General features: G+C 35.1%; 2 protein-coding genes across 7 annotated transcripts; both read right to left on the reverse strand.

Moving 5' to 3' along the window:
- Positions 1-1,417: 1,417 nt before the first annotated feature.
- Positions 1,418-5,396, reverse strand: LOC7459920 (thioredoxin-like fold domain-containing protein MRL7L, chloroplastic). 6 transcript variants are annotated; one of them, XM_024605830.2, is made up of 8 exons: positions 5,234-5,396; positions 4,792-4,964; positions 4,117-4,682; positions 3,316-3,397; positions 3,109-3,220; positions 2,885-3,000; positions 2,432-2,501; positions 1,418-1,866 (listed from the first exon to the last, which is right to left on the reverse strand). In XM_024605830.2, exons 2-8 carry the CDS (start codon positions 4,960-4,962, stop codon positions 1,814-1,816), a joined length of 1,170 nt encoding a protein of 389 aa, XP_024461598.1. In that variant the 5' UTR covers positions 4,963-4,964; positions 5,234-5,396; the 3' UTR covers positions 1,418-1,813. The 6 variants fall into 6 exon arrangements, with proteins under 6 accessions (XP_024461598.1, XP_024461599.1, XP_024461600.1 ...); XM_024605831.2 differs by having other exon boundaries at positions 1,418-1,997; XM_024605832.2 differs by lacking the exon at positions 2,432-2,501.
- Positions 5,397-5,770: 374 nt separating this feature from the next.
- Positions 5,771-11,783, reverse strand: LOC7459919 (poly(ADP-ribose) glycohydrolase 1). Its single transcript, XM_024605170.2, has 11 exons — positions 11,466-11,783; positions 10,818-11,003; positions 10,537-10,640; positions 9,667-9,871; positions 9,415-9,519; positions 9,099-9,217; positions 8,020-8,163; positions 7,015-7,153; positions 6,716-6,922; positions 6,342-6,404; positions 5,771-6,172 (listed from the first exon to the last, which is right to left on the reverse strand). Exons 1-11 carry the CDS (start codon positions 11,715-11,717, stop codon positions 6,023-6,025), a joined length of 1,674 nt encoding a protein of 557 aa, XP_024460938.2. The 5' UTR covers positions 11,718-11,783; the 3' UTR covers positions 5,771-6,022.
- Between the last annotated feature and the right edge of the window lie 686 nt (positions 11,784-12,469).

Below are 12,469 nucleotides of genomic sequence, written 5' to 3' on the forward strand. Positions count from 1 at the left end.
TAGATTTAATTATTTAATTATAATAATATATAATATTTTATTATATATTAAATTAAAAAAACAAAAAATTCCAAAAATTTTCAAAAATCTTTTCAAAAAATTTTGTGATTTTTTTCACGATTTTTCCTACCTTTTTTACTTAATATTGGTTTGTATTTTTTTTACACTGTAAAAATACAAATCCGGTATTAAAATACCAAATTTTCTCTGAAATGTTGCAAAATTTTAAAAAAAACAACAAAAAAAATATCTTGATTTCATGCATATGGTCAAGTCTCTAAAAAAATATAAATAATTCATATCATATTTTCATACAAAAATACATTATATATATATATATATATATATATATATATATATATATATATATTAACATGAATTTTGGGTTTTAATAACCAATTTATTAAAGTTACGAAAACTAAGCCCATATTTCAAAAATACAAAAAAAAATATTATTTTTTAGTATCTGAGATTACGAACTTATATGTAAGACGTATTTCCGATATTAAATAAAAATGTAGTTCTTTTTGTTTTGACATTAGAATTGTTAGGTTTTTTTTACCTGATAAGATAAGATCTCCTTACTGAGAATGACTTTTTATAAATCTTAGACAGACCAACAATTAAAAAACACAACAATACCTTAGTTTATATTAGACAATTAAATAATACACCTCACCTTAGATAAGACGTATTAGGAGTGTTAATATTTTCCATTTACATAACTAGTTCTCGTATTTTATCTCTGAGACTAGTTATGATTTCTAATGACTAAAATACTAAATAGTAATTTTTATTTTTTCTTTCAATAATAAAAGACTAGAATTTCTAGTTCTTTTCACGTACAACTTTTCTCGATCGATGCGAGAGACTTAATTCTTTCTCATGTGTTTGTCTGATTTGTTGTATGGTCGGCCCGGCAACGGGGAATTAGTGATCCAAATCTTTGTTTAGTTTGCAAAGCCTAATAACGTCATGATCAGCTAAGACGTTATGTCCCATCTCCATCAAAACTCACCTACGTCAAAAGCCCAACCCAGTTTAGTAGACAATACATCCAGCCTAAACTTAGCTTCTCGTAACCCAACTATGTTTGTCAACAGATTTTTCTGTTGAAGACACAGAAAGGTTACTTGCAGGCTTTATCTGAATACTTTCCATTCTCGAAGGACACCACTTAACAACTCATCTACCAAAAGGATTTATCTGTCGTGAATCTCATAATACTCTGAAATTCTGAAATCTTTGTTGGTTACATGCAGTTGGTTCACCTAGTTGAACCTTTAACCTAAATTCTCTGTTAGAAAAATACTAGAATAATCCCAATTGGCCAAAGGGTTGGCTCACCTTCAAGACAAAGCAGCATGGATCTCCAATAATAAAATGAATAACAGCAAACGTTCTAACAAGACCAAAATTAACAGAACTCAATGTTGTTATCATCTAAGCGCACATTAATAAAATATTCACAAGGAACAAAGCCAACTACGTATTACGTCATGTATTCTGGTTGTCAGCCACACAAGATAGACAAGCCAAATGGTAAAACAGAGGGAAGTTGATTAAACCAAGAACCTGAGGGATTATATAAGTCACCATGTAATTCATATATGGAATCGCCAACAAGCTAGGGAAAATTAAAGCGAGGGAAATACTAGGCAATTGCGAAGATTGTATACATGGATAGATGCTGCTTATCTGTCGTCCTGCTTGTCCTGGCTTTGACTCGTTCTCGTGTAGATGGATTGAAGAGTGATAACCTTTGCCGCCAGTGTTCAAAGAGAGACACAAATAAATGTCCGGCAAGTGAAGCCTACCCCCATATGACAGCATTTGATGACACCCTTATTGCAGGAGCCTTGCAGTCTGATTATGTGGATGCAAATGACAGAGGTGTTTACTCAGTACCAGACATTAAAGGTGGAACTTCTTCAAAATACAACGCTTATTTTGGCTGGGAATCTACTTCTGGTTCAGGTTCTGGCTTTCATAGGTAACTGTAAATGTTCAAACTTTCTTAAAACAAAGCCATTGCTCAATTACTGCCTCAAAATGTTAAAAACTTGCTAGATTGGAAACTACCCAGGCCTATAGTATTTGCTAGAAAACATTGTGCCTATAGCCTAATACAAGACTCTTCAATGTGACAATGGAACACAGGTTTAGAAACTACATGGACAGATGCTCAGGTGGACAAAGCTATCTAACTGTAGACAAGAAGGGCAAGGTGAGCCTTCGTTCATTGAAGTCACTGCAAAGCTTAGGCGAGGCTGATTGGAAATCCATCAATCCACCAAAGAGACTAAACCACCGAGAATTCAGATTTTGGGTGAATCGTATTACAGGAAAATGCCTTACAGTTTTTGAAGAGAAGAAAGATAAGAGAACTGTGGGCGTATCTGAGTGCAAGTTAGATGGCTCCAATACTTACCAGCTCTTTGCCTTTCGCTTCCACTATCACAAAGCCTTCTGCTCTTGTGGTGTTCACAACGAGTGATGTCCTGAAGACTAATAGCAGTCACAATAGCACTTCTAGACTACATGCAGTATTATGCACGTATGCGTTAAATCTCTCACTTAAAATTTATCTTGCTTTCACGATCGTGATGTACCTTCATTTGATGTGAGGAATAAAGGACAAGAGCTTTGAGGTAGTGCTCAAGGACTGAAAATCAGTTGGCTTAATTAACTTTGCACTCCACCCACCTACACTTTTCTTACAAACAAAGCACTAGTTTTACCACCTTCTGCCTACACACATCCCTTACAGTTCTTGTGAAAAAGCAAACTCAGAGACCCTATCTTACCATCACTAACTATTGAAAACTTGCACCCCTACAATATTTACAGCACAGCTACAATTTTAGAACGATTGGCTGCTTACATGAACAGATGGGATCAATTCCTGGCTATCTCCAATGTCATTCAAACAAGGTGGCTTGCCAGCTCCATAATAGAAGTATGCCATTATTTTTGAAAATTCATCTGCAGTTCGAATGGCTGCACCACCAATTAAAGAAGAAGAAGAAGAATATTAAAGTTCTCAAGTCATATATTGAAAATGAGATAAGAAATTGAACTGACAATTTCTTGGGATTAAGGAATTACCTTTCTCACGGTACAAGATCTTTCCTGCTTTAGTAAAAATAATTTCTGGGAAGACAGAAACTTTTAGAGCAGAGACCAAATCAGTCTCAACAACAGCATCAATCGCAACACACTGTGTCATATGCAAATATAATATTAAAATTTTGAGATAAGGATCTCTAGGGAGGGAGGAAAGGTAAAGGGTGCATAATTAAAGGCTCTACTTACTCTTGGTGAAGGTAGTCTGCAATTCCAAATTATGTGCACAGCCTTCTCCAGTGCATCTCGAATATTTTCATTTTCCTTTGGTCTGGGGAAACCATAAATTTAGGTGAAATTAACAGCAATTTTATTTTATATGTGTCATAGATCCAGCCATTAATGTGCAGACTGAAAGTGCAAACTCTAGTATCATGAAGGAATTCACAGGACTAGGAAAAGATATCTATAGTATACAAATAGTTCAAGCCATTATCATTTCTAGCATTTCCTTCCCAGCAAAGCCAACAATAAAATCTTGACCCTAAGGCATTCCCCAAACCTGGAACTTTACTGCGCTTTGATATATACCATTTTGTGGATTTTATAGGCCAAGAAATTATGTGGAATTTCAAAGAAAGCACCTGAAAAACTCAGTGTTTCCCAAAAGAGACCAGAGATATATGAAGTCATACTGATAGAACTAGCAGTAAATGACTACTACAATACTTAATTGTAATGACACTACCTGACCACCGGGAAATCTAAAGCATCACTCCTAAACAAGGCAAGGAAATAAGTGAATAAAAAGGGACCCTTTTTTTAATAAATGAAGCCACGATGCAGAAACCAAACTTGAGAATGGTGCACCTTCATAGAATAATGAAAAACAAGCCCTTTGTTTTTAATAAATGAAGCCATGATGCAAAAAACAATCATGAAAATGGTGTACCTTCATAGAAAACTGAAAAACAATCTAAGAATTTCAACTTGAATAAGGCGAATAGCTTGAGTAAAGCATCAAACAACTTGAATAAAACCAAAGCCAACCTTTTATAGCGATTATGTACTAAGACAATCAAAGGACTGATGTCTTTGAATACAGCCTCCTCCCATCCTGCAGTGGTAATGTCTTTTATTGGACGGATGTAATCATCATCTTGCCACACAATCTCTTTATCACTATCATAATTCTCATCATCATCATCCTTCTTCTTATTCTTGATAGTAATCTTGTTGAAGAATTGATCCAAACCGAAGCCCCGCCCATCAGCGTCTTCAGGCCAATCAGGATCATCCTCATCCACAATAAGGGGGTAATCAGCCAAAAGCTTTTCCATTCTCATCCTCTTTTCTTCAGAATCAAGCTCCTCATCCTCATCCACATCAGGATGCTTTTTCATCACTTCTCTAATTTTCATTCTCCACTCCCGTCTCTCTTCAGCATCCATAAGATAGGGGTCATTCACCTTACCTTTTATCGACGAGTAATCATCATCATCATCATCGCTCTCACTAAATTCTTCTCGTCGTTTTTTCTTCCCATCATCAGACAAGACTCTTTCATCTCTTCGGGAAGCTCTACTAATACTACTTTGAAAACCACCACCATGTAGCTATTAAACAAAAGTGTTCAGTATCTCTATAAGAAACAAAAGTTTTGACAAGAAGATTTGATAACTATGAACATGAGTAGCATAAATTGTCAAATGAGAAGCAACATACCTGAGAAGGGTACTTTAAAAACTTGGATGAGAGACAAGAACAAGTGGAAGAAACCTCAGTGTAGGTGGTTGGTTTGTATTCGGAATGAGCAGTGATAAAAGGAAATGAAGGAAAGTCTTTGAATTTATTATCTCTAATAGGTGAAAGCAAATGGTGGAGCTGTACTGCCATTCCTGCACATTATTTCAACAAAAAATAAGAAAGGAAAATCTAAAATTCCAGTTCAAAGAACCATATCCAGTTCAAATGATTGCACAAATTAAATGCTTTTATGTTTTTATATAATGGGTTTTGAGAATATCAAGAAAATAATTCATAAGAGAAAAAAAAGAACTCGACTAATATTGAGATTAAGGCATCACCATGATTGATGTATATGGAAGCTCAAAAGGCATAGCATACTGTCATTTCTTGCAAAACTTGGTAGCGGGTTGGTGCTTACCTTATTCACTGGTTATTCTTCTTGCTGTGCCTTTTATCCTCCTCCTTCTTGTTCTTATAGATAAGGTATTAGAGCAGGAGCAGCAGAGGCTCTTTCTTACTTCCAGTTGAGAGAGAGCGAGAGACTCACGGAGAAGGGAAGGATAAGCCCAACTGCTGTTTTATCTCGTCAAGGTTTTATTATCAGGCCAGGTGGGCCTCTGGCCCTTTTTCACTTTGTTAATTTTTCAAACAAACTTAAAAGAAAAGGCACATTGAAGAAAGAATTTCTTGCATTGATGAATTGTCCACTTCAGAGGAATTTCTCAATGTCAATAATGTCGCTGTCTACACAATTACAACACGCAGATCACTCCCATGCATATCCTTAATCCGTAGTTTGGTTATTGGAAATGAAACACCAATAACGAAAATGGGAACTTGCATTCTTGTTGCCGAGATTCTTCCATGCCTAAATAACATTGATCTTGCACCAACATTACAGAAAAATAAAAATAAAAATACATCCTGATCAAATAATAATCTTCAAGAATCCCACTAACAAAAAAGATGATTAATTTTATAATAAAGAGCGGATCATAACATTTTTGAATGCCTATCATGGATTTGTTATGAAGAATATCCATGTCTTAGTTTGATTTACAAGGTCGAGAAAGCATTTTAAGATGCTCAACAACTAGAGCAAAGTTGCATTTCTTACATGGAGAGAACTATTGGAATATGATAGATTAAAAAAGTGAAGCTACAAAGTTAATTACATAGTTAAAAAAATAAATAAACAACAAAAAAGTTAAGGAGCCTCGTGGGCATATAGTGAAGGGAGCAGCCATGCAAAGAATCCCAAGTTAGTTTCCTTGTTGAATCTCTGAGAAGAGTACTCCACCAACATATACCAAAGGTCTCCGACCGTCCATCCATGCAACAGAATCCATCGACTTAACTGCAGAACAATGTAGCCATGAAGCATATATTAGCATGGCTTAGAACATAGAATATGAAAACGACAAAGATTGTAGTTTATTCTGATCAGCTTAATTAATTTCTTGGAGTAGATCATTTCCACACTTCCATAAAGAAGTGTTCACTAGTGCCGAGATTACTACAAGTACCTGATTCAGATTCTGCAATGATTTTAAGCCAAATGTGTAGTACAAAACGGAAGGTCTTAATGCCTGAAAGAAATGCACATTGGTTAAAGGAAATGTTGGTATCAAGCAGAAAAAAGGTAAGCTAGTTGAATAAAAGTTTCACTACTAGATGAGGCACCACACTACTACCAATTTCAAAAATTATTTCACAATGGTTTATGAGATACATAAATTATGTACTCTACATGTTTGTGATGGTAATCCTGCAGTTGTTTGGTAAACAATACCTCCCACAGAAGGTCAAGATGTAAAAGCTGCTACTAAAAACTCTAACACTTCAACTCCCCTACATATCTTTTGATAGCTATTGCAAGTCAAGCTCAGCAAAAGATTACCTGAGAAGCTGCAAGCCACTGAATTATGGACTTTAGTTCAGGATCTCCACCAAAAGCTCCGCATCCCCAATTCCCCGTAGCAATACCAATTTTAGCTTCAGGGTCTTCACACCAACTACCCTTCTTGTCAGAATATCTGATCACTTGGTTTACAGATTCTTCTCCATTCAATGCAATTTCAACAGAAGTCGAGGGGGCTTCATCCATCTATTTCAAAGCAGGTTCATATCATTCTGAGTATAACAAATAAAAAGGAAACGAAAAGCAAAACACCCAGAAAAACATGGGAGAGCTCGCACCGGGAATTCCTTCACCATAACATCATCATCTTTACCAGCTTGAATACACTGAGAACCTTTCAAACCACCATCTTGAAACAGTCTTTTATGGTCACATTTAGATTGATCCAAGAAGCCACAGAATGCCTTGTTGGTCTCCCTGTGAAAACCAAACAAGTAGGATTCAGAGCAATGAACAAAATTTCCCTCAACGCTGGTTAACAAGATAGTGAACCAACAGTTTAACAGGCTACATATATAGGCAATAAAGCCATGTCGAAAGATAAACCAACAGTGCGGTTCTCTTCATTGTTCTACATAATTTAACAGCTTCACATAGCAAACTCTGAAACGCTATTTAGACCCCATGCTAAACTATTGGTTATGAGTATGAATAACGAATTTCAACCACTGTCACAAAGGGCAAACTCATCTATCCCAAACCAAGCCACTCTAGTAAGTGTTTTCACAAAACATTGTCAAAAACTCTACATTGGAAGGAGGAGGAAGTAGACACAAGAACATACTATTTTCCGACCCAACCAGACTTAGCCTTCAGATTTTAGAGCTTCCTGAGTTCTCAATTAAAAGAGTCATATTAAATAAACACTACCAGAGCATGTTCTAACTTGAAAGTTCTGTTTTTTTTTTTTCCCCTCAAAAGAAAATGGCATCAATTTTTCATGAAGGACCACTCAACATGCACAACCTTTTGGTCTGCATGGAAGAGCCTAAAAGGAGCTGATGAAACTAAAAGGGAGATTGTTCCTTTTGAGAAAGATGGAGAAAGTCATATTGTTCTTGAGCATAGACCGCTTGTCACATCTTTGAAACAACGTGGCATTGTTTTTGGGGACATTTCTCTTTCTTTATTTACACAGAGGTGATTCTTCCTTGAATACAATTTTTCATATCGGTAACTCACGAATGAAACTTTTTACACTCTTCTATAAATTCTCTCATAGAAAAATCTCCCTTTCAATTCATATGCAAGGGTGTGGCACTGGAAAACCAAATTTCACATACCGAAGGAGGTATTCAAGTTTATATTGTTCCATCCCTGCATTGCACAATGCATCTATGGCAACAATCCTGGTTCTACGTCTTCTGAAACTATCAACATCCCTTTCGTCCACATGGTCACCTGAAAAACGAAATGAAGAGGCATACCTGCACCAGTGTAAGAGCAGACTATGAGAAGAAATTGACTGCAACATTAGTTAACTTAAATCAGTATTCCGCTCATATGGGAATGCTTGTTATTTTAAATTTGGCAGATATAATAAAAATTTAAATATTTCAACATTAATAAAGGAAGGATAGCAAACAAAGGCAGGCTAGATGTACACTAGTCAATCATGGATGAGAAGTCTTATCAATTAAGTAAAGTAGTTATATTTGAAGCAACAGGAAGAAAAAACAGATTGAAAGATAAATCTTCTGCAAAAGTCATTAATTCATTAATAATACTCATAATACATCGTCACAAAAACTGTAGATTGACATTTTGGAGAGTATGTATGACTTTGGCACCTACAGAAGATGATATATTGCACAAGGACGTCATAATGCATATGGAACCAAGCCATTTTCATTTCTTCACATTTCTGGTTTATGGCATGCATCAACACGTAGAATTTCCACAAAGTAAAGAAACTGTGTGCTTGCTATCTAATTTCTCATTAAAAAAACCATCAGAAATGGAATGGATTGTCCATTTTAGCAAATATAATTTCAGTTCCAAAAAAGTGTTTTGGTGCAAGCCAAGACACATAAAAAACAGCACACCATAGAAACACATACAGTTTGGTCTATGATAGTGACATTGGATAGATCTACACATTGAGAGTAACAAGGCTGTTAGCCCACCAGCTGGAAACTCATCAAGGGCAAAATTAATTTCCAATTGTATATACTCCGATCTGTGCACTATACCTAGACACCAGTTTATAACACACCAATTCATATAACCTGAAAAACTAATTCATCAATTATCACATGCATACCATTGAAATTCATGTGATTCAAGGAACACAAAACAGATATATTGCTTAATGATATATCCAAAATCAAGTTTCGGATTTCACCCACCAAGTTATGCTCACCCTGTGTAATTTGAGAATCTTTCAGCACCAACAATTTCAATAGCCTCATTGTCTTCCATGCAAGGTAAGAAAAGCATTCCAGCAATTAATTCAGGATTGATCATGAACCGGATTTCTTCCTAGAAAAGATAATAACGCAACAATGTTGAGGGTATCATTTAAGTAATATTGCAAGAAGATAACAGCAATTGTAACATGACAATAAGGAAAAATATGCAAGAAACAATAAAAGAAAAGAATGGTTGAATGAATAAATGGACTAATTTGAGTATGAACCATAAACAATGACATCAACTGTCCATAAAAAAGTCTATACCTGCACGCAGCCCCTATGAAGAGCACCACCTCCAAGATACTTGTTAGAAAAATCAACTTCAAGAGCTCCACTGGATTGGTCTTCGATGAAGCCTGAACTATGGACCTAGCAAGATGTAATGACCAGCTAAGAAGTAATTGTCTACAACTCAAGAAATGAAATTAAACAAATTACTGAATTAGGTTGATAATTTTACACATTGTTTAAATTTGAACTTTCACTAGCTATGCACCAATCCATTTATCACCTTACCTCTAAAGTGCAGAGAGAAACAACAGATTTGATCCAAAAATCTGCCTTGGGATAAAAAACACACAAAGGAAGTTGTTCTAAAGGAAGAACCTTCCTCTCAAAGGAGACAGAGCCCTCAGGCATAGATAAACATATCCTTTCAAAATAATGTATAATACACTTTATTTTGTTCTCCTGCTTTTCACTGTAACTCGAATATATATCCCTGAGATGTGATGACGTGTCAGATGGATCTATTTTCCATGTCAAGAAAAACAGTTTAAAAGGAGTTCAATAAAACAGAAACATGGTAAACCAAATTGAAGAGGCAAAACAAATTAGTAAATAGCATATATCACTAAAACTTTCATTTAACTCAACAATGAAATGTGGCATAAAAATATCCAGCAGAGACTCTTTATGTCACACTATACTGTTAGTGAGCTGCCAGGTCTTTTTCTTAAGAATATGGGTTTTGGAGATCCTAAACAACTGTGTTCAACACTCTCTGATGTTATAAAATATAGAGAAGAAGACATGAGAAGATGTTAACAATAATTCCTGTATCTTTTTGAACTGTTCATCTAATTTTTTTTCTTATAGAATATGGTTCGAGTTCCAGAACAAATAAGCATTTTATATGTGACACAGTAGCCTACAAAGATACACCTAAACCTCTAGCATGAAGTAATTATATGTCTGAATTAGTTTCCTTTTGAACAAAATATTGTCCCCATGAGAAAACAAAGGATGGATAGAGCCATATGAAAATACCAGTGGGATAGTAGCTAGCCTAGGTAGTGAAAATTTCAGGTCTAATACCCACAGCTCGTAGTTACTACATATGCATAAGTTCAAGATCTTCACAAAAGAAAGCTGAAGGTCACATACTCGAACAAATGATCAAAATTGATTGTTGGAAGACGTTTATCATCTCTATCAGAGACTGGAAACAAACAAAAGAAAGCGCATACAAGGAGAGAACCAATCAATTCCTGAAAAGTAACATTTGAGCAACATTATCAGTATATAATATTAAAAGTTGAAGAAATGCTTTTCTAAGTACATTATTAAACTGTAATTCACTTCTCCCATGACGCATTTGAAGCAGAATTCGAATCCAATAAAAAAAATGGTACTTGAGAAAAGAACAACTAAACACTCGGAGATACCTGACCGAGGAACACCACGCCAGCTTCTTGTGGGCCCAACAGGCGAAAACCAGTTTTGACACCATTACGCAAGTTATCAGCATTTTGATAGTGAGACTCCAAAAGAGATGGCAATCTCAAGAGCAATTTAGCCAATGTTGGGACAACGTCAGCAAACCATTTTGCAGCCTCTTCCCGTGAAATCAGCTGCGTTAAACTCCTCCTCATCAGTACAATATATAAAACATCATCTTTACTGCTATAACATAATCTCAACCAAGCTAAAACAATCCAATAGACATCAGTTCGTGCATATGAAGATACTAAAAACATGTACTGAAAGCTCAAAACTTTATTAAAAAAGCATCACGTTATATAAGACCAACTAAGAAGAAGTGAGAAATAATGGGTTTTCCTCAAATTACACTCCTAGCCTGAAACTGGCAACATTTCCTTCGTAGTTCACCAATATGACAACTTTTCTGTCAAAGTTTAGAACTTTGTAATCGATGAATCATATATAGGAGCAAAAGACATGATGCGTCTTTTTCAAATCACTCTCCTTGTAGAAAAGTTTGAACATCTTTAACCACCGAGCTTGAAAGATGCAATAAAAATTAGAGAACCCAGAAAACAAAAGAGAAAACCCAGTTGAGTTTGAGAGGCTACCTCATCAAAGAAGAGAGCATAACCTTCATGGGCAAAAGGAGAGAGACGATGCAGAGAAGGGAGAGCAAGAGAATCTCTGATATTGGAAATAGCATTGAAAAGCAGTTCACCAGTGTCAACTTTGCTGTAAAAAGGTCCTTTGGAGAGTGTTTTGAGTAATTCAACAACTTGTGATGGCCAAAACAGATTTGATGAGCGAAGTAATAAAGGCAGAAACGGTAGCATCGACTTCAAATCTTCTCTATTCTCCATTTTCTCTTCCTCTGTCTCTTGTTGCGGTTATTTCAGGGAGACAGGCGCACACGAGTGAGTGTTCATATATATTTTTGTGTCTTGCTTTTTCGTTGATTTTTTTTTCTTGAATTATTATTATACATAAAAAAATATATTTAAAAATGATATAATTATAAATTTTAACTACTATAACCAAGGTTATTAAAATCACGATTTTAATACGGTACAAAAAATACAATACAAACTCGGATCGTAAAAACGAATCATAAAATCATAAAAAATTTTAAAATACATTAACAAAAAATTCAGTCCAATTAATTCAGTCTTATAATACTGAAATGATATTAAATTCAATCCAATTCAACACTTTTCATTTCAATTTTCACCCCATTTCAATTCAGTCCAATTAATTCAGTCTTATAATACTGAAATAGCATTCAATTTAGTCCAATTCAACAGTTTTCATTTCAATTTTCACCTGATTAATTCATTCCAATTAATTCAGTCAAGATATATACTGTGGGATTCAATTCAACAATTTTCAGTCCATTCAATTTTCACCCAATCAATTCAATCCATCCAATTTTCACCCGATCAATTCCATTCAATTCATTTCAACATTATGCATATACAAATTACAGGACCGGGCAAAATCAAAATTATAATTAATAATTACAGGGTAACAGCTAACAAGGCAAAATCAAAATCTATTACAGAGGAATATACAATTATGATTTACGGGGTAAAATCAACTACTGCAGTGATGATGA

Source organism: Populus trichocarpa, chromosome 7, assembly GCF_000002775.5.
Source record: "Populus trichocarpa isolate Nisqually-1 chromosome 7, P.trichocarpa_v4.1, whole genome shotgun sequence".
NCBI classification, from domain to species: domain Eukaryota; kingdom Viridiplantae; phylum Streptophyta; class Magnoliopsida; order Malpighiales; family Salicaceae; genus Populus; species Populus trichocarpa.

Excerpts from the sequence above, each read along its gene's own strand:
- LOC7459919 (XM_024605170.2), bottom strand. The coding sequence starts at position 11,717 with ATGGAGAATAGAGAAGATTTGAAGTCGATGCTACCGTTTCTGCCTTTA. Across the intron at positions 6,923-7,014 it reads TTATGGTGAAGGAATTCCCG|ATGGATGAAGCCCCCTCGAC; the intron begins GTGCGAGCTCTC and ends GCTTTGAAATAG. Across the intron at positions 6,405-6,715 it reads AGTGGCTTGCAGCTTCTCAG|GCATTAAGACCTTCCGTTTT; the intron begins GTAATCTTTTGC and ends CATTTCTTTCAG.
- LOC7459920 (XM_024605828.2), bottom strand. The coding sequence starts at position 4,962 with ATGGCAGTACAGCTCCACCATTTGCTTTCACCTATTAGAGATAATAAA. Across the intron at positions 3,398-4,116 it reads GTACATAATCGCTATAAAAG|ACCAAAGGAAAATGAAAATA; the intron begins GTTGGCTTTGGT and ends TGGTTTCCCCAG. Across the intron at positions 3,001-3,108 it reads GATCTTGTACCGTGAGAAAG|CCATTCGAACTGCAGATGAA; the intron begins GTAATTCCTTAA and ends TTGGTGGTGCAG.